At 45.2% G+C, this 21,356-nt stretch overlaps 1 protein-coding gene across 2 annotated transcripts in view; it reads left to right on the top strand.

The window, feature by feature from the left end:
* Positions 1–21,356, top strand: part of MAP3K3 (mitogen-activated protein kinase kinase kinase 3) — a 59,641-nt gene that overhangs the window by 27,747 nt on the left and 10,538 nt on the right. For both annotated transcript variants that reach the window (XM_052657111.1, XM_052657112.1), the window contains exons 5-7: positions 1,934–2,047; positions 9,604–9,724; positions 19,141–19,274. In XM_052657111.1, the coding sequence (XP_052513071.1) occupies positions 1,934–2,047; positions 9,604–9,724; positions 19,141–19,274 (369 nt within the window). The remainder of the gene's footprint in view (positions 1–1,933; positions 2,048–9,603; positions 9,725–19,140; positions 19,275–21,356) is intronic.

A 21,356-nucleotide genomic window follows, 5' to 3' on the forward strand; every position in this document is an offset into this window, starting at 1 on the left:
GATCCTTATCATATATTTGCAAAATTGTAGCTTTTTTTTTTTTTGGTTGTTAAAACATGCTCCAGTAATTTCTTTATCTTCTCTTATCTCCACCCAACACTAGCCCTTATTTATCCTTACTTTATGTGTTACTCAGAAATGAATTCTTTAATGTGATATGATCTGTAGAATTTCATCCCGTTCCATGGGTTGTTTTGAGATTTTATTTTAAATACCGTTTTTTACTATTTGTTATTTCCTGGCCTAGGATTTAGAGTTCTCATTTCCTTGTATTATAAATTGGGAACCACAGAAATTAATTGGATTTTTGCTTGTGTTTGCCACAGATGTGTAAGATCTGACATTCGTTAGGTCTTAAGGCATAGCATACTTCTGCATCTTTTAATACTTAGTACTCATAATATTTCAGAAAACTAAGATCATGGCATCTGGTCCCATCGCTTCATGGCAAATAGATGGGGAAACAGTGGCTGACTATATTTTTGGGCTCCAAAATCACTGCAGATGGTGACTGCAGCCATGAAATTAAAAGACGCTTACTCCTTGGAAGGAAAGTTATGACCAACCTAGACAGCATATTAAAAAGCAGAGACATTACTTTGTCAACAAAAGCCCATCTAGTCAAGGCTATGGTTTTTCCAGTAGTCATGTATGGATGTCAGAGTTGGACTATAAAGAAAGCTGAGCACTGAAAAATTGATGCTTTTGACCTGTGGTGTTGGAGAAGACTCTTGAGAGTTCCTTGGACTACAGGGAGATCCAACCAGTCCATCCTAAAGGAGATCAGTCCTGGGTGTTCATTGGAAGGACTGATGCTGAAGCTGAAACTCCCAATACTTTGGCCACCTGATACGAAGAGCTGACTCATTGGAAAAGACCCTGATGCTGGGAAAGATTGAGGGCAGGAGGAGAAGGGGACGACAAACGATGAGGTGGTTGGATGGCATCACCAACTCATAGACATGGGTTTGGATAGACTCCCGCAGTTGGTGATGGATAGGAAGGCTTGGCGTGCTGTGGTTCATGGGGTCACAAAGAGTTGGACACGACTGAGTGACAGAACTGAACTCAATATCTTCTGCTTTTTAGTAGCGAGTAAGACTTATCTATATCCTCGAGAATCTTCTCTTTAATACTTCGGTGCAATGAAAACAGAGGAAGTAATTTTTGGTTCTAGTCATGGATTTTGTTTTTAACTTTTAAACATTAAGATATTAAACCCTTCTATGTGGCCTAAATTTGTGTTCTTATTTGAGTAATGTTTTCATCCTCAGTCCTCCCTCTCTTCCTCCTCCTCTGCCTTTTCTGCTTATTTTGTTAATGTCAGCACAGAGTAGGGTGGGACATGCTTCTACTGCTCAAGTTGGGAAGAATTATGGGGGCTAAACTGTTTGGGACTTGATGCTTTGGAGTAAAGAGTATTTTGAGAGAGGAAACTCTTCTCAGAAAATATCTTGAAATAAAGTACTAATGTGCTACAGCATGGATGAACTCAAAAACACTAAGCAAAATGAAAGAAGCTGGATGCAAAAGACTGAATTGAATCGAATATATACGAATTGTGTGATTTCGTTTATATGAAATGTCCAGGAAATGCAAATCTCTAGAGACAAAAAGTAGATTGGTGGTTGCCTGGGGCGAGAGGTAGGAAAGAGGAGTGACTGTGAATGGGCACAAGAGATATTTTTAAAGCAGTGAAAATGTTTTAAAATTGAATTATGTGATGGTTGCGCAACTCTGTCATTTTCCTAAAACTTATTAAATTGTACACTTAATGAAGAAAAAAAAGAAAATATCTCTATGGCTTCAGTTAGGTCTTTGAGGACTCCAGAGTATGCATTTCTCCAAATTTACTTTTAGTGTTTATTTTCTTATTTTTGCAGATTAAAGACATATTTTATATGATTTCCTTTTTCTGTGTCCTGTGTCACAGCTCTCCATCCTGCTGAAGAATCAAGATGATCTTGACAAAGCAATTGACATTTTGGATAGAAGCTCAAGCATGAAAAGTCTTAGAATATTGTTGCTGTCCCAGGACAGAAACCATGTAAGTAGCTCCTGCCCTGGACTGACAGCTGAAGACACAGCTTGCTGTCCTTCAGGAGTTCACGTTCTTCCTTGACAGAGTTTTGTGTTCCTCTGTCACTGCTAAAGCGAGAACATAAGTGTGGTCTAGCCCACTGGGTCAGCAGCCAGCTAGCCTTGTGCATTTGGTTTTACTGCAAAGCCAGATCATCAGTGTCAAAGTTGCAGCTGAAGGTTACTTGGCTTGTGGTGTGGGAGGAAGGAAAGCATTTTATGATAAAGGAGAGGATTCTTTTTCTCTATAGTTAATGTGTTTTTTTAATTTTAAACTAGATATGGACCCCAGCAAGGGAGATTTGCTTAGCGTGGGGGTGCTGATTAGCAAAGGCTTTCAAGGATTTGAGACTGTCATGCTTTGTGAACCCAACTCCCACAACTCCTCGGCAACTGTGACTTCCCCCTGGGACACATGTAGAAGACACACTTTTCCCTTCTGTTCAGTGGGAAAAAGTTCATAGACTAAAGAGCCTCTGGTAAGTTAGCATCTGCTGCCTTACCAAATGGCAGCAATCTTAGGGACCTTCAGAACTTGGGGATTTTTCCTTACAGTTTCCTTTCCTAAAGAATCCCCAAGGGCCTACGTTTCACAAGAATACTTGTAATCTGTATCTGTCTTCTGTCTGATTCCTCTACCAGTTTTCTTCACATACACATCCCTGAAGTTTTCTTTGGTGTTCTTTCCTTTCTGTATGCTTTAAAACAGCCAACTGTGGACAGCTAGTGTTGCTGCCTGAGAACTGTGGATGCCCTATACCAGACAGAATTTAGAGGGAATGGTGCTTTATTTTTAAAGAGACTTTAGAATGTCTCTTGATTAGGGAAAGACACAGAAGAATGTAGTTAGGAAGCCTTAGAATAAAGATGTTTTCTAATACTACAGAAGTGTCCTTGCACACGAGACTGGTCTTCTCTTTCCCAGTGTCTTTTTTTTCTGGGTGTGTTTTGGAAAGTATTCTGAAGTGAAATGTAAACTTTATTCCTTCATTTCTCTGTCCCACTTCCTTCCTTTCTCCTTGAAGTCCTTCCTCGTTGCCCATCTTGTAAGATCTAAATGTAGCCTCACACCCAAGGTTTTTCACTAACTATCCTTCTTTCAGCTCCCCAGTCTCATCTTTCCAAGTTCTTCAGCATACTTCCCTTCTTCTGCAGTTCTTTCTTCCTTTTTGCCAGACCATGGTTGTCAGCCTTTTTTAGGTTCTAGCTTGATTTACCTGCTACAGTTTGGTCAGAATTCTTGACTGAGGCCATATTGATTATTCCCCTTTCCTTTAGTCTTTGGATATAATTTGCACACTAGTTTATAGGTTGCTTAGTAATTGCCCTAAAGTTGTTGTGTATTTGTAAATTTTATCCCAGAAGATTGTAAGGTCCTTGAGAACTGGAGCTGTATCTTATTGTTCTGGAGCCCATCTTCCTAAGAGAGCAACAGTGACTACTTGAAATGTTAGCAAGAGTCAAGTAGAGACCATCTTTAGCAAAGCTCTTCTTTACAGAAGAAGCTGGAATTGAAATTTAATGACGTGATGGTTTAACTGGGAGCCAGCAACCCTGATGGTGATCCCTCCATTCCACTGATGCGAAACTTCAGACAACTGATTCTATACATTTGCCTCCACATCCATCAAAGGGTGCACTCAGCTGCAGGTGCTACTACAGCACCCAGAGCCGTATGAAAGGTGACCATCTGATCTTTGACACTCATGGCATTACATTAGATGTTGCAAGAGATAAATTCCATATTGATGCCTCTCTTTGTAAGGATGTATATTTTAAAAATTATAAAGTCAGTGCAACTTACTGTAAAGTTAAAATAATAAAAAAGGATTGTCTTACATAATTCTAGCACCAAAACATTGATTTTTGCATATGTTTCTCTTGGCCATATGTATACACACTTTTAAGTGTTGTCATGGTATTTATGCAGTTTTCTAATTTAATTTTTCACTTATTGTCATGTACATTTTTCTATTAATATACAGTCTTCATGATTATAAGGATGCAGAAGTCCCTTGAGTGGATAGACCATAATTTTATTCAGTAACCAATTTTGCTACTGTTAGAATGCTTAAGCTGCTCCTATTTTTTGGCATTTATAAAGATTTACATTGAAGACTAACAGTATTGGTGGTGATGAAATCTTTCCTTGGGGACTTCCTCAACTAGACTTCAGGCTTCTTTGTAAACAGAAGTATCATGATCCAAAATTGCTATGTGCTCAGGTGTCGGAGAAGGCAATGGCACCCCACTCCAGTACTCTTGCCTGGAAAATCCCATGGATGGAGGAGCCTGGAAGGCTGCAGTCCATGGGGTCGCGAAGAGTTGGACACGACTGAGCGACTTCACTTTCACTTTTCACTTTCATGCATTGGAGAAGGAAATGGCAACCCACTCCAGTGTTCTTGCCTGGAGAATCCCAGGGACGGTGGAGCCTGGTGGGCTGCCGTCTGTGGGGCCGCAGAGTCGGATATGACTGCAGTGACTTAGTGGCAGCAGCAGCAGCAGCAGGTGTCCTACCCTTAGAAGAGTGCTTCTCTGTTTGTAATGAAATCTCACTTTTGTTCTTCTAGTTTCCAATCTGTCATAGACCAGTTCTTTTTAAAAAACACAAAAACTGAAAAGTGGACAAATTAACTAGAGACAAAACATAAGCCCACGATTTTTATTGTTAGATTCAATAGGCATAAGTCACTCTGCCAAATTGTCACCAAAGTGTTTATTAGCAAGTTACTCTTCATTTCAGTACTTATATTGTAGAGGACTGGTTCACCACAGGTTGGAGCCTGGCACCAGCCCATAGATCATACTCTAATACACTTCTTCAGGACACCACATCACCCCGGTCTTCATCCCCTCTTGATGATCACTGTCATCTACTTTGTTCTCTATAGTTTCCTTCAATTTTAGCAGCCTATCACCTCATTAACCTTTTGTTACCATCTGAACATCTGGTTCTATCACTGCATGGGAAATAGATGGGGAAACAGTGGCTGACTTTAATTTTTTGGGCTCCAAAGTCACTGCAGGTAGTGATTGCAGCCATGAAATTAAAAGACGCTTACTGCTTGGAAGGAAAGTTATGACCAACCTAGATAGCATATTGAAAAGCAGAGACATTACTTTGCCAACAAAGGTCCGTCTAGTCAAGGCTGTGATTTTTCCAGTGGTCATATATGGGTGTGAGAGTTGTACTGAGCACTGAAGAATTGATGCTTTTGACCTGTGGTGTTGGAGAAGACTCTTGAGAGTCCCTTGGACTGCAAGGAGATCCAACCAGTCCATTCTAAAGGAGATCAGACCTGGGTGTTCTTTGGAAGGAATGATGCTAAAGCTGAAACTCCACCTCATGCGAAGAGTTGACTCATTGGAAAAGACTCTGATGCTGGGAGGGATTGGGGGCAGGAGGAGAGGGGGACGACAGAGGATGAGATGGTTGGATGGCATCACCAACTCGATGGACATGAGTTTGAGTGAACTCCGGGAAATGGTGATGGACAGGGAGGCCTGGCATGCTGTGATTCATGGGGTCGCAGAGTCGGACACGACTGAGCAACTGACCTGAACTGATCTGAACCTTTACTTCCCTTCTCATTCTTGTTTTTAAATGTACTGTCTCTTCTCTGTGGATTCCTTTTTTATTGGTCTTTCTATGACAGATTTTAGCCTTTCCTCTGTCTTCATCCCTCAGCAAGGTGGATAGTCATACTCCTCCCATCTCACCTGGCCAAAGCCATGTCTTAGACTTCAGTATTGTTTTCACTTGAGAACACTTGGATTTTGGTAATCACAGAACTTCTGTTAGTTTGAGGAACCTTTCTCTAGCCTTGATTTTACTGCCATTTTAAGATACTTCACCACCTCCCTCCTTCAGTAGTTCTCACTGCCCTAGACCTCTGCCTTGGACCATCAACTCTCAGCTGTTTGCTATTACAGACTGCTTTTCTAAGCATGTGTTCATCTAACTCTTAATTTATCCTTCTAAAGCTCTTGACCTTCTTACAACTTTCCAGATTTTCCACTGTCATAACATAATCTCAAACTCAACATTATCTTGTCACTTATACATATTATAAAAGCTAAATATCCAGGATAATCTAAATGATAATTCTTCTTATTTTTCTAAGAATAATGGGGCAAGTGCAGGAAGTTGGAGCAAAACTTGGTGGCTAGAATATTTTTAGTCTGGCCCTGTTTAAAAATCATTACACATTTGGGAATTCCCTGGCAGTCTTGTGGTTAGGACTCCATGCTTTCACTGGTGAGGATGAGGGTTCAATCACTAGTCAGAGCACCAAGATCCCACAAGCCAGTAGCATGGCTAACAAATAAATAAAAATTATTACATTTTACGTGTCTAAGGTACTTTCTTTTCTCATTTGATTTTTGTGACTTTGAGGGATCCTGGTTATTGCTAATCTATCCCTAGGGAAACTGAGGCCTAGAGTGATTTGCCCTGGGTGAAGCAGGTAATAGTGACAGAGTTGGTCTCGAGCCCAGATGTTCTGACTGCAGTCCAGTACATATGAGACACCATCCAGGAAAAGGATCTTAGAATTATTGTAAGATCCTTTATTATTAGGATTATTATAGTAGTCTTTGGAAATTATTGTAGTTCTGGAAATCCTCACCCAGGTTCTCCCACAGTTCATTCGAAGCAGAACAGGAAATGTAATGTTGCCCGTGAGGAAAACCTGTGATATGTGTCACTCTTTCCCCTTTGCTTCCTTTCTCAACTTAGAAGGGAACTGAGCTAAGAAAGGTCCAAGACAAGACAAATTTTTATGAAGTTGGGATCAGTTTTTTACGTGAACAGCCTAAAATGCCTGGAACTCTAGTCAGGAAAGGGAGCTGAAGCATACATTCCTTTAGGCAAAGTCTGTGTAGCACTGAAGAGTGGGGACAATAAAAGCACAGATCTGTTCACCTCATCTCAGTTTGAATGAACCCCTTGAGTATGAGGATTATCAGAGAACAAAAAGGAAATAAGAATTTGTTTAAGAAACATAAACATGTCATCCTTTATTCATGTTGTATAGCTTCAAAGCAGATTTTTTCAGACTTTTAATAAATTCATGTGTGTTAAAAGCTGTGAATTTATTGAATAATCTGGATGCTCCCACAGTGATCATAACTATCCTGGTCTTCCATGCAAATGTCTCTTGGTGCCACCATTGAAACAGAGGGCCCCTGAGATCCAGAGAGCCACTTCTCAGCTCACGTTCCATGAACCAAACTAAACCAAGCACATGGTTACCCCTTTTTCCCCCCTGCATCATTGAGTTCAACTGCTCCTTTTGTCTGATACACCACATCTTTTATCAAGATAATTCGTGGGTCAACTTTTATAATCGTTTTTTTGCTGATCTCCTGGTTTCCAGTGACTGCAGTCTGTGCACATGGTTCCCTGGTGACATTTCATGTTGTTTGTGTCGGCCAGAGCACACTGCTACCCACAGAGTCTTTCAGTGAGGTTTTCACAAAATGGTCGAGTGCCTTCTATTTGCTGTTTCTAGAATGTTCTACCAGCTACACACTTTGCACCCATTGGGACTCCTTTCACTCTCTGCAGGCACTTTTATTTTTTCCTAGTCCCACCTTCCTCCCTCTCTTTCCCACTTCTAGGTCTTGTTCCAGGTTCCTTGAATCCTTGCTGCATCCTCATTTTTGTTTACCATGTCTTTCTCTTGTCATTCCTAAAATCAGGGTTTTCCGAACTTGACCGAGTATTTCCAACACTTGGGGGAGATTTTAAAAATACCAGTCCTTGGGCCTTACCCCCAGAGAGTCTGCTGTCGTTGGTCTGAGGTGTTAAAAACCCCACAGGCAGTTCTGCTGGGTAGATGGGGCTGAGAACCACTGCTTTAAACCAAATATGACTCACCTCCCAGGACCTCACTGCTCTGAGTGTGGTCCAGGTACCACCTCATCAACATCCCCTGAAAGCTGGTCAGAAATGCAGATCCTCAGTCTCACCCCAGACCTGAATCAGAATCTTGCATTTGAACAAAGTCCCAGACGGTTTGTGTGCACGTGGCAATGTGAGAAGCCCTGCTTGGAAACCTTCACTGATTCCCTTCATCTGTTTTCCAACGTGGTGCTGCAGTCAGCCTTTCCTCTTAGAAACCTATGCTTGTGCCAGCTATTGAACCTCATTTCCTGTCTCAGCTTTTAGATTTGAAAATTGAGAGATTAGAATTTATATTCTTCAGTAATTTCAGATTGTGTTGCCAAGATGTACGGAGTTCCCACTCCGTGTCAGGCCCTGTGTCTCAGCAGGTGTCCTTGAGGTGCTCTGCACAGCTCTTCTCTTTCTGACTGCAGGGCTGTAGCCTTTCTGTGCCCCTTACTGACCTGCTTCCCCAGCGTGTGGCTTTGATTGTTTTTTCCTTTCTGACCCTTGGCGGAGAGCTATTGCACATCGGAGGCTTCAGCAAGAACACTCACTTCCCCTTGGTTCTGACTTCCCGTTAGAGCAGGACAGTGTGTCAGAACAGCCAGCATGTGATCAGGTCTGGCGCGGGGAGACCAGAGGAGGCTGCTTGGCAGCTGGACCCTACCCCTGAACGCGTGCGGGAAGCCTTTTTCCTGGAGGACAGGATAGTTTGTTTTGGTCGCACTTTTTTTTTTTTCTTATGGGAGGTGGGTGTGAGAGAGAGAAAAAGAGAAACAAGTAGAAATTTTGACCCAAGTTATTTATAAATTCTGAGCTCCCACTCTCCATAGCGCTCTACTTATGAGCACAGCCTGACATCACTTGTTCCCCTTCAGGCTTCAGTTGTAAACTTTCTTATGCCAGGCCCCCTTTTATTGCTTTGTTTTCTCTCTAGGGCTCACCTCGTGGCCCATCTGAGTCAGTGCAAAGTGGGGTGGATGTAGCAAGGCTGCTGACCCTGTCCTGAAGTCCTTGACCTCTGGCAGCATGGTACCTGTGATAGTCTTTCTGAGATGAACACAGTCCCAAGATGGTTCACACTTAAACTCCAGGAACATGAAGTAGCCAAGCTCGTTGTACCCTAATTTTCAGGGAGCAATGATGGTGGGGGAAGAAGAAGCATATCACATTATTTTTAAAATGTTGTATCAACCAGAGTTTTTGATGCAGAGGTGGCCATCATTGTCCACGGTGAACCCCCACGCAACAGGTGATCTCGCTGCTGAGATAATCTGCTTTTCCTGCTGTTCTCCCCAACCCTTCAGAGAGTTTTGTGAGAGGATATTTACAGCTGTTTTCTGTTTGGCACATTACTACAGGAATGCCTGGTGTTCCTGTGTGTCTGGGTCATCACCTATTACATTGGAGCACTGGGTATCAGTGCTCTCTATTAGTGAAACTGTAAAATGACATTGAGCAAATAGTGATGGGCCAAATCTGATTGAGGAGTGAGGTTTTGGGGAAAGCTGAGAAGCTCATGCACTGAAAGCATGAAGGTGGCTGAGAGCATGGTGAGTTCCAGGGAGGGGCGAGGGGACATTTCTCAGCCTGCCTCCTTAGTGAGCTGCCTTTTTCCTCTTATTTTGCAGACCAGTTCCTCTCCCCACTCCGGGGTGTCCAGGCAAGTGCGAATCAAAGCTTCCCAGTCTGCGGGAGATGTAAATACCATCTACCAGCCCCCTGAGTCCAGGAGCAGGCACCTCTCCGTCAGTGAGTATCTCATCCCTTTTTTTCCTCTTATCTATCTGCCTATGTTTTTTTAAAATATTCTTTTAAAAAATAATTATTAATTAGAAAACAGTCATCAAACATAATATTGACTGCTACGCTGTTTGGAGTAATCTTCCATGCCTTTCTTTGGGGAAGAGAAATAGGGATATGATTGGGATGGAGTCCTGACCCTTATGCTGTCTTGCTGTGGTGGGGTAATCGGGTCCTTTTCAACAGCCCCGAAAAAGTGATCTCAAACATCTGTTTGAGGACCTTCAGTGGCAGTGGACCCTCACTTCTGACCATACTTTCCCCAAAAGACTAGGGACTTGTGGGGGTAGAAGTCAGGTCCAAGTTTGAGTTTTGATGTCAAGCCTCATGCTTATGGTTCCAGGAGTTCTGATACTTCACGGAAGATGCAGACCAACAAAACTCCTGGAGCGTCTTAAGTTGTCTGGGAGGACAGGAGACTACTGACGTAATATGTACAGTTGGCTCATTAGTAAGAAAGATATGTAGCTGCTGCCAGGCCTTCCTGGGAAAGAAATCTAAATCAGGTCTGTGCATTACACCAGGCAGTCCAGTTTTGCTCTGGATCCCTTTTTCCACATTTGAGGAGAAAGCTCTTTTTTTGAATTGTGCAATTTGTTTCAAGGGGGAAGTCTGGCCTTGTCAGCATTTGCATTGAGGTTGCTGCCCTGATGTTGCTGGAACCCCTGCTGCTGTCCATACAGGTTCTCTCTGGGAGGGTAGAATTGCATCAAACTGAACTGTTCTCTGGAGATCTGGAGCGGAGCTGGCAGCAGGGCGGGACAGGGTGGGGGGCTGCATTCTGAGCATCAGTCCTGTCATGGAGCTTGTGTGGGAATGAGAAGCCTCCCCAGGGAGCAGCAGAAAGATTGTGCTGCTGAGGCACTGACTCTGCCTCACTGAGTAATTTCTGGAGCCCGAGCAAGCTCTGGTAGTAAGTGTTGCCAAGCTGGAAGTCCATATATGCATTTCATATTTCCATAGCCTTGTGGATGATTGGTGTACTTACAGTAAGCTGGTTGAGGGGAGAGCAAGTACCCCAGCAGGGAGACCTTATCCAGAGCATCTCTGGCCCTAGAATCCAGGTGTCCAGGAACCTGCATATCTCTGTTAGTTTGGCCTCTGTTCTAGAGCCCTTGTAGACACCAAGGGGCTGCAGGGGGGCAGCACTGCTCCTTTGTGGAGGAAGCAGTGAGTACTGATGCTGGGCAGTGATCTGGCCTCCTGCTCCTAAGCAAGTGCCTGTGACGTGTGTGCAGGTGGGGGCTAGATGGTTGGTCATTGTCGTAGGGGCCCGATTTGGAATTTCCTTGTCTGAGAGTGCTGAGGAGTAAAATTTCTACAAATGAGTTCTGTCTATATACAGAATGGGCAACACAGCCTCCCGGCATGCAGAGATCCTGGGTTCCTCCCTTCAGCCAGCATTATATCCCAGGCTCTAGGCTGGTGTGGGGCTTACAGTGGAGGCACCTGGAAGGCCAAGGGTGGTATGGGGACACAGAGGAGGGAGAACCAGCTCCGCCCAGGACTTTGCTTTCACAAGAGAGGGAACATTAGAGATGACAAATGAGGGGAAGATTTACTGAGCATGAAATGTAGACAGATATTCCGGGCACAGAAAGGGGCATCTGCCAGGCACGATCACCAAAGAAGATGGTGGCTTCTGAGAACACCATGTGGTTCTGGATTATGAGAGAGACTTGTAAAGCTGGGATGTGGCAGAGGCTATGTCTCACTAGAATGACCTGGAATTTTAGAGGTTATGGAGGATTTCCATAGGCCAGGATGAGGGGAGTCATTTCAGTGATCTGCTGGTGGAGATCCCACGTACCCTTCTGACTGGACTGATGTCTTTGAAGGAGAAATAGAGAAGGATAAGAAAGGATGTCTGCCATGACCAAGGAGCCTCAACTGCACGTGGACTTGCTCTGTGGGCAGTGGGCAGCTGCTGGGAGTGTTCACCCCTGGTTCCCACCTCTGTTGTAACACTTATCACATTATCTTATGGTATCTCTCTCCCTGTCAAACAGCATTTTTACTCATTTGTTCATTTAGGAAATAATTACCTAGAGTATCTGCTGTGTGCCAGAATCATGGAAATCAAAAACACAGTTCCTGTCCCTGTGGCCCTTGTATACCTGTAGGAGGTCAGATCTCACTTGTCGTGACATGATTCATCTCTAATTATAGGCTGTGACCAAAAAGGTGTGTGGTGGTGTTAGCACATATAAGTGAAGGATATAACCTGATTTTAGGGCCAGTGAAGCCTTAGGCTGTGACCTAGAGCATGCATGGGAGTTATTCAAAAGGACAGGGAGGAGAGTTCCTGGCTTCGCTTGCAGAGGCCTCACGCAAAGGGGAGTGCCATGTGTTTCAGAAACAGAAGGAAGCCCTGAGGGCTGGAGACCTGAGAACCGGGTGAGGAGGATGGGCTGAGGCTGAGGAGGAGGGGCAGAGCCTTGTGGACTGTCAGGTAGATTTCAGTCCTATGTTGAAGGCAGTGAAAAATCCACTGTAGGATTTTTAAGTGAAGAGGAATGGGTGACGTATTCGGATTTTTATTTTGGAAAGATTTCTCTAGCTACATAAGGAGTGGAGAGCTGATCCAAGAGGGTCAAGCATGGCTCCAAGGGAAAGCCATATTAGCCTATGTGGTGGTCCAGATGAAAGAAGACAGTAACGTGGATTAAACTAGTGATGGAAGGTAAAGAGGAAGGACCAGGTGGATCTGAGACATTTAGAAGGTAAAGCTATTAGAACATGGCATTGTGGTCTGGGGAGATGGTGGGGTGGTCACTGAGATCCATTTAGGATCTGCAAGATCAGAACCTATTATTTTCATGATAATGCTAAGACATCAATTGGCTTTTCACTCATTCTCTCACAAATAGAGGAATTTTCCAGAGGTTACCTGCTTGGGGGTAATATCATTGCTCTCTGGCTAATGGAATGTGTGCTTGTGTATCAGTGTGTTTTAAACTTTCTGACCCTAATTTCTAATACAGTGAATATCAACTGGTTATAACCACCATAAATAAAAGATCTTTGGTGTCCTCAATTTTAGAAGTGAAATAGGGTTATAAGATCAGAAGGGTTAAGAACCACTGTGGTATTGGATTGCATTTTCAGGTGTTGAGAGAGCAGGATGGTAAGTTACTGGTTTATGGATATCTGGCAGTGCCTTTCACCAAGACAGAGATTAGAAGTGAGCCTGGTTTCAGGTGCTGAGAAGGGCATGAAATTTTAGGCAGGTTGAATTGGAGATGGGTTTGAGTCAGCCAAGAGAAGACAGCAGATGGGTAGCTAACTCTGCAGATCTCTAGCTCAGAGGGGAGAATACCAGCGGTAGAGGAGAAAAATGGGTGTTACCAAGTTGAAGCCATGGGCCCAGATGAGAGTTTCTAAACATACTCTAGAGTAAGAAGAGAAGAGGCCCTAGGACTGAGCCTTAGAAATCCAGACAGTGACCATTAGAGGAGGATGAACCTGTGGAGGACACAGGAAAGGAGTGGCCAGAGAGGTAGGAGGGAGAGTATGCCAGGGTGGGAAGGAGGCCCTCCATGGCGCCAGCCAGGTTGGAAAGGCCAGACCAAGAGTAAAGACTTGTCCTTTTCACCCACACATCTGATTGCTCGCTCTGCTGATAATGGGGTAGGGCCTTCTGGAATAGAAGGAAACAGAAAGAGAGGAGTTAGGGTTTAAGCATGAGGGACAGGAGAAGTCCTAGCCATGCAAATGGGGTCAGATGAGAAGCCTTAGCAATGCAACCCCCACCAACAGGAGGGGCTCTTGGCCTTCCTTCCCCACCAACATCAACATAACCTGTGGGTATTGAGCGGAAAACTGAACATGCAGGTCATTCATCTCCCAGTGCGGCATTTTCAATAATGAGGAAGTGCAGCGAAGCCCAACCCAATTTGAGACAACTTTCTTTATTTGAGATTAGTCCTTATTTTGAGTTGAGATTCTGCTTTCTCTCACTTTACCCATTGACTCTAGTACTGCCCTCTTGAGCAGCACAGATAACATCTTTCATATGACAGCTTTTCAGATGCTTGAAACCAGCTATCATGTTCACCTTTGGTTTTTTCCCATCATAATATACATACCTTGAATTCCAGTTTTTTTCGATCTAATTAGCTTTAAAAAAAAAAAAAACCAACAAAAACCACGCCAAACCAAAAATAAAACCTACTAGATAATATGTTAACCCAAAAGAGAGACCCCTGGGGAAGATCTCCAGACAAGGCAAATGGAATTTCCCTGTGTGGAGATATCCTTCTTTGTGTCCTTGCCCCTGGAGATTCTATCCACCATTGGCACTGAGAGCTCGAGCACTGTTTCTTCCGTAATACATCAGGCGATGCCCTGAGGCCCTCAGTAAAGGACTCAGCCCTGCCACATCTGACTCGCATTTGGCCTAGCGCCTCTTAAGTGCCTTTGTCCCTGTTCTCATTCCATTTTGCTCCTCTTCTTGCTACTGCGACCTGCAGTGGGCAAGCCAGATTGCAGCCCCTCAGGAATGGGTAGGTGATGAGTAGAGGCAATCAGTTCTTTTTCAAAGGGTTTGGCCATGAAAGAAAAAAAAAAAAAGAGGTGGGCTAGTGCCTTAAGGGAGTGGCAGAAATAAGGTCAGGCTATTTTTAGGCTAGAGATCTGAGTTTGTTTATGAAGGGAGGCACAGAGACAGCTGAAAAGGAGATTGGAGGCGGTGAAGAGGGGACCCTAGGGTCCTGCTGAGAGTCAACGGGGAAGTCCAGGCCGAGGGCTTAGAGTGCCTGGGTAAGGAGGAAGGCAGCCCTCGTCCTCGGAGAGGAGTGTTGCGAGGATGAGATGCCTTACAGTGACACCTGGACAGTAACGAGTTAGAGAACTGCACTCAGGGCGGACCTCCAGCCCTGGCACAGATCTACTGGAGTGAGCTGCAGAGGCAGTGACCACAAACGCAGAAACAAACGGCCAGCTTCCTTCACTCCCACAGGCTTTTTCTCCTTGCTTAAAATTCTGCAATTCTGGATGAGACCAGAAACTGTGCAGTGGTAGCAGCAAGTTCAGAACAAAACGGGAGGTTTGCAAGTTGAGACACAGGGTGTTCTCAGGGCCTCATGGGATGACAGTATCGAGGAGCTTTGTTCTGTACAGCCTGGGCCAGTGTGAGGAAATGGGGATGTATTGGTTAAGGTTTTCCATTGATGAAGAAAAAAAAGATTGGATTCCTCCCCTCATCAGCGCCCCAAGAGAGAACCGGGTTTAGAGAAAATAGTTGATGGCCAAAAACAGCTATCTCTTTGTACTTGTAGTGACCTGCACATTAACACTGACCCAAAGCCCTAGAACTCCCTGTGGAGGCAACTTCCTGACTGCATCAGCTTCCTGACAGGAGTCTCCTATGAGAAGGGCTCAAGTCTGGGAGCCTCTCTTTCAGCTTTGAGTCAGAGAACAGAGCAAAAAACTCAGCCATATCCTGGGTAAGAGTTTTGCTCCAGCTCTGCTGCCCTGGATCAAGGAGGAATGTGGCCAGCCGGCAGCGTGAATCCTGTGTAGAGAGGCTTCGTGGGAAGCTGCGGCCACCTTAAACACAGGATTATCAGTCTGTTCTTTTGCTTCAGCTGGTAATGACGGGGGCCCCTTGGCACAAGTGGCCTGATGAGACTAGAGCAGGAGCAGGCTGGAGTGCCAAGGGAGGGTGGCCCAGAGAAGCCACTCTCCCTGTCGTGCCCGCTGGTACCTGGGTTGACTGCATCCGGCATGGCACTGTGCTCATGCCGCCTGGCTCGCTGCAGTCCTACTGGTAAACATGTGAGCATCAGTGAGTCTCTATGGTCAGTATCTTGTCCTGCTCTGGTCCCTGTCTCACTCATCCCCAGCGGCTGTTGTGTGTGTCATTAGCCCCTAATTTCTGAAATGAAGATAAAAACAAAACTGAAAATGCTCTGGAGCAGTTCTGCCAACTCCTGATTTTTCCATTCGCTTCCTCTGATAGCCATTGGTCTGGGGAGACTTCCCTTTCCTGCCCCAAGCTGTGGGCCTGTGCACAATAGCCCCTGGCCCACTGCCCATCAGATAACAAGGCTGGCTCTCGGCAGGCAGCAATGTGTATTGGAAAAAGTGAAAGTCTCTGGCTGGAAATAAAAGCTCAGAAACCCTCTGCTGTTTTCCCCCAGCCCCTCCTGGGTCTGTAGTGCTGGCTTCATGTGAGCTAGTCCCATCCCACCTGCAGAACCAGGGGAGAGTTCACTGGTAGCTGGTAGAGGAGAGAGAATGGGTGTCGAGGGGCCATGGATCTTTTGTCCCAGGAGGTCTCACCCTAGACACTCTGTGTGACAGACTGAGGGTACTTCGGCCTGTCTTGGGATAGTTTGGACCAATGTGTGGGATTTCATCAGTAAGTAAGAGTTTTTCTTTCTCTTTAATCATAAGAGACATCTTTTGTTTGTTTTAGGTCAAATATGTAATACCTTTTCACTCTGGAATATATTGGTCAGGGTTGAGTTGCACAGAACAGAATCCACTCTGACTAGTTTCAGGAAGAAGGCATTTAAAGCACATTCTGGCTTATAAAATCATAAAGAGTGAGAAACAGACTCAGTAAGTCTAAAAATGCTGCAGAGCTCCTCTTCCTCCTGTAGTGAGGAAACCACCAGATCCAGAATTAGGGCCCCTCTGCTCTGTCCACACACCACATACACGGGGATCCCTGCACCTGTGTCTTGACATCAGGACAACTGGGAACCACAGGTGAGGCCTCTGCTAACGCTGCAGCAGAAAAACCAAGGCTTCCGGGACCGTGCCCAGAAACAGCAGGAATTTCAGGAAGCCATCTAAATCTACACAAGTGCATCAACTGGCTGAACCTAAAGGAGGTCTTAGAATTAATAGCTTCTAGCTGATTAACTTCTGAAGTACAGGAAGGCACCCTGGAAGGGCAGAATGTGTCTTGAGTCTAACCCGTTATCTCCTCCACATATAATGAAGGAAACAAATGGAATTCTAGCATGTAGGTGTGTACCTGTGCTACCACATTTCATTTATAATTTCCAAAAAAGGCAATAAAGTAGATAGTTTTTCCCATTTTCGTAAGTGAGGAAATTTAGGTGAGAGTTTAAATCATTCAGCTAATGAGTGACAAAACCTGCTCTGAACCTCTGCACATCTGATTTTCAAGCTTAGGCTTTTCTCACTATACCTTGCTCACTTCTTTGTGCTGCTTCTGCTGCTGACAAATTGTTGCCAACATAGGATTGGATTTCCATAGGACTTGTGAGCTACTAGAATGTTATCCAAGGCTCTAAGTGGGAAGCAGGCAGTTGGCTAATGTTTGTAAGCCAAGTGTTAAAAAAGTGAACTGTGCTGTTTGGGGTCGTCTAGTCAAGGCTATGGTTTTTCCAGTGGTCATGTATGGATGTGAGAGTTGGACTGTGAAGAAGGCTGAGCGCCGAAGAATTGATGCTTTTGAACTGTGGTGTTGGAGAAGACTCTTGAGAATCCCTTGGACTGCAAGGAGATCCAACCAGTCCATTCGGAAGGAGATCAGCCCTGGGATTTCTTTGGAAGGAATGATGCTAAGGCTGAAACTCCAGTACTTTGGCCACTTCATGTGAAGAGTTGACTCATTGGAAAAGACTCTGATGCTGAGAGGGATTGGGGGCAGGAGGAGAAGGGACAACAGAGGATGAGATGGCTGGATGGCATCACTGACTTGATGGACATGAGTCTGAGTGAACTCCGGGAGTTGGTGATGGACAGGGAGGCCTGGCGTGCTGCGATTCATGGGGTCGCAAAGAGTCGGACACGACTGAGCAACTGAACTGAACTGAACTGAAGGCTTAAGAAAGCCACCTCTTTTCCATGGTTACACTGGAATTTTATGGTATAGTGGGGAGAGAAATGGCTGGCTGCCTGGATCTTTGACATCTGACCCTCTCAAAAATGGAGTAGCTTTCTAATTCCCATTTGATTTCCTCTTCCCTCCATCTTGTTGTTGCCTTTGAGCCCTCCGTTGGCCAAAGGACATCTTGCATCCAGCTTATAAGTGACCATGGACAGAACAGCTCTGAATCTGAGTATAAATGTGGCCCTGAGTTTCTCTTGTGCTGTCGAGGAATCCCCATATTAGCCTCGCTCCTGCTCCTTGCAGAAAGGCAGTCGTGTTCCCCAATGGGTGAATCCCCCCAACTCCTCTGTTTGGATTGCTTCTGGGGAATGTATGGCCTGGCCAGCTTGGGGAGAAGTTTTGGTTTCCATCTCTGTGTTGAACAGTATGCCTGCCCTTTCTGGACATAAATTACAGTCTCAAAATGGCCTTGCCCGAACTGTACTGGGAGTCACAAAGGCTGTTTTCTGGCTGCAGCACCACCGTTGAGTCACTCACTATATGACTTTGGGCCTTGGCTTCTGCTTCTGCACACGGTGGATGAGCAGTGCATCTTCACTGTAGGAGTGTTGTGAGGATTAAAGGCAAAGTAACAGAGGATAAAAAAGAAAAGGAGGACTTTCCTGGTGGTCCAGTGGTTAAGAATGTGCTTTCACTACAGGTTGTGTGGGTTTGATCCCACGTCAGAAAACCAAGATCCCACATGCTGTGTGGGTGACCAGAAAAAAAAAGAGAAAGAAAATGACTAAATTTCTACTCTGAGCAGCATCAATTTCTGCCAGGGCTTAGAAAGCTTGAGCAGACTCTTTCTTCCATGGGTTGTTTGAGATCACTTGAAAGGCATGGTTTAGGCACCTCCTTATCTCAGAATTTGTAGCTGTGAGTGAGGTGTTGAAAGTGGAAATCCAGCATAATTCTACACATGTTTTCAGAGCAGTTTGGTTTCAAGCCTCTACTTTAGAGTCAAGTGGGGAAGCCAGGCTACCGAGAGTGTCAGGTGCTTCCCACCTGAGCTACCTAATCCAAGTGGTTCTTGGAGAGAGAGTGAGTTGATGCATCCAATAAGAGATTGGAATACCAACTCCTCTTGGTGGTGAATTCATTAAAATATCTTCCCTACAAACTGAATGATCCATATATTCTGAATGACTGACTTTGTGTAGAAGAATGAAGGAATCGCTTCTTTGAAGGACGTTGAAAATAGTAGTTTTAAACTCCTCAAAGACTCTCTTTCAAAGAGCAAGCCTGCCACCATTCTTTGACTTTTCTCTTAAGGAGTTTTCTTCCTTCTTAGGGACCTTGGATTAGGGGGAGAAGCTGCCTGGTTCAGGAAGTTTCCCTCAACCCCAGCGCTTTGCTAGGAGGAGGCCCACCCTCTCTTCCAGGATGTTCAGAGAGCCAAACGGGCTCTCCACCACCAAGCAGATGCTGGGTCCAAGCTGGCTCCGTGTCTGCTCCTCTCAGGCTGTGGGTCCTGGGCTCTCCCATCAAGGGTCTTGTTTCTGTGCCCTAGGCTCCCAGAACCCCGGCCGAAGCTCGCCTCCCCCTGGCTATGTGCCCGAGCGGCAGCAGCGCATCGCCCGGCAGGGCTCCTACACCAGCATCAACAGCGAGGGGGAGTTCATACCGGAGACCAGCGAGCAGTGCGTGAGTATAGTCTGGGTTATATATAGAGGGTGTGTGTCCTGGGAGGTGTCAGACCAAGGTTATAATGGGGGTCCTCAGTGGACATGGTGTGCAAGTGAGGGACTTGAGTCCCATCCAGTAGCTCTTTTGTAAACCATGCCCTCCCCAGGTATGGATGTTTCCTTTCTAAGGGCCAAATATCAGTTCCTACCAAAGACAGGGTTTCCCTGATAGCTCAGTTGGTAAAGAATCCACCTGCAATGCAGGAGACCCCAGTTTGATTCCTGGATCAGGAAGATCCACTGAAGAAGGGATAGGCTACCCACTCCAGTATTCTTGGGCTTCCCTTGTGGCTCAACTAGTAAAGAATCCACCCGAAATGTGGGAGACCTGGGTTCAGTCCCTGGGTTGAGAAGATCCCCTGGAGAAGGGAACAGCTACCCACTCCAGTATTCTGGTCTGGAGCATTCCATGGACTCTATAGGCCATGGGGGTCGCAAAGAGTCGGACACGACTGAGTGACTTCCACCAGAGACAGGAGCTAAGCTGCCTGGCCTCCTTGGTGCTGGACGTGCGCCTGACGGCCTTTCCCTCTTCTGCGGCCCTCTCACTGGTCTCACGCAGGCTGCAGAACACCGCTCTGCTGTCTGGGTGCTCCTTACAATCCACCTGTCCTTTCAGCAGAGTCTGAACGTATGACCAGTCCTGAACACACAGATCGTTTTTTTTCTTTTCCATCAGCCAGCTTTTAGTTTTGCTATTGCTTTATGAAAGGTAGGGAGTATACCAGTCCAAAGTAGGACTGGCTACTTTGGGTGAACTTTTATGATAGTAGACAACTAAATTAGTTATCTGTTGCTGTGTAAAAACTACCACAGGCTTAGCAGCACAAACAGCAGACATTTATTAGTTTACAGTTTCCTGGGGTCTAAGATACAGGCACAACTTGATTGGGTTCTCTGCTCAGGGTCGCACAAGGCTGCAGTTAAGTGTCAGCCAGGCTGTATTTCTTCCTGAAGCTTGGGGTTCCCTTCTAGGTCCACATGGTTGTTGGTCAGTGTCTTGTGGTTGTAGCATGGTGGCCCCTATTTTCTTGCTGGCTGTCAGCCAGGGGCCCCTCTGAGCTCTTGCAAGCCAGCTGCAGCTCCCGGCGGTGTGGCCCTCTCACTCCCAGGCTGCCAGGAGAGTCTCTTGCTCCAGTCTGCAAAGATGGAGTCTGATGTAGTAAAACACAATTGTGGGAATGAATATCCCATCCACTTTGCTATGATCTATTGACTAGAAGCGAATTACAGGTTCTACCTTTACTCAGGTGATGGGGTTCTGAAAGATTGTGACTCATCTGAGGGGAGGGGCGTTGGGGTGGGGGGTCATCTTAGGGTGTGTTCACTACAGTAGCTTACCCATTTTGATGGTTAGCTTTTTAAACTTCTGGCTCACTTGATGAAAATGTCACTTTGGCTTAGTAAACTCAGCAAGAATGAGATCTCTGGCTTCATTCTAATGTTTTTTCAGTGAGCTTGCTTTGATTGCAAAGAAAAAGACACATCTTTTAAACTTTTGGAATTTGATCTTGAAAGGAGAAATTTCTTAAAGGTAAAAGCATCCAGTAGAAGGCCAGCACCAACACATGGGGGATTTTGCCAAAAAAAAACTGATTCTTACAACTTTTCCTAAAACTGATTCTTATGACTTTTCCAGCATTGTTTCAGTTGTACAGGCTATGAGAAGCATTTTTATACAGCTTCTGCTCTCTTCTGTAGCCTTGCCTTCCAGATAAATTTATGTTTAGAACAGTGACCTAGAGTGCTTTTATCTGCAGAGTCCCCTCTTGGTTATCTTACTGACCATCCTTTCCTTTTTCTCTAACCAGAGTGCTTCCGGACATCAGCTGTACGAGGGGTAACTTGGGTGTAAAACCTCAGAGATTGTTAATGAGTTTGATTGCCTTTGCTCTCTTTCCTTCCCCATGGTCCTATATCCTGGTCCTTTTACTTCTTTACGTTACCTTCATGGCCCTGGAAGGCATGGGAGTATTAGACTTGTAGTGAGGAGAGGCCTTTAGAGAGAGGCCGTGGAAGGTGGCAGCGGGGGAATGACTAG

This window comes from Budorcas taxicolor, chromosome 19 (assembly GCF_023091745.1).
Source record: "Budorcas taxicolor isolate Tak-1 chromosome 19, Takin1.1, whole genome shotgun sequence".
Classification (NCBI taxonomy): domain Eukaryota; kingdom Metazoa; phylum Chordata; class Mammalia; order Artiodactyla; family Bovidae; genus Budorcas; species Budorcas taxicolor.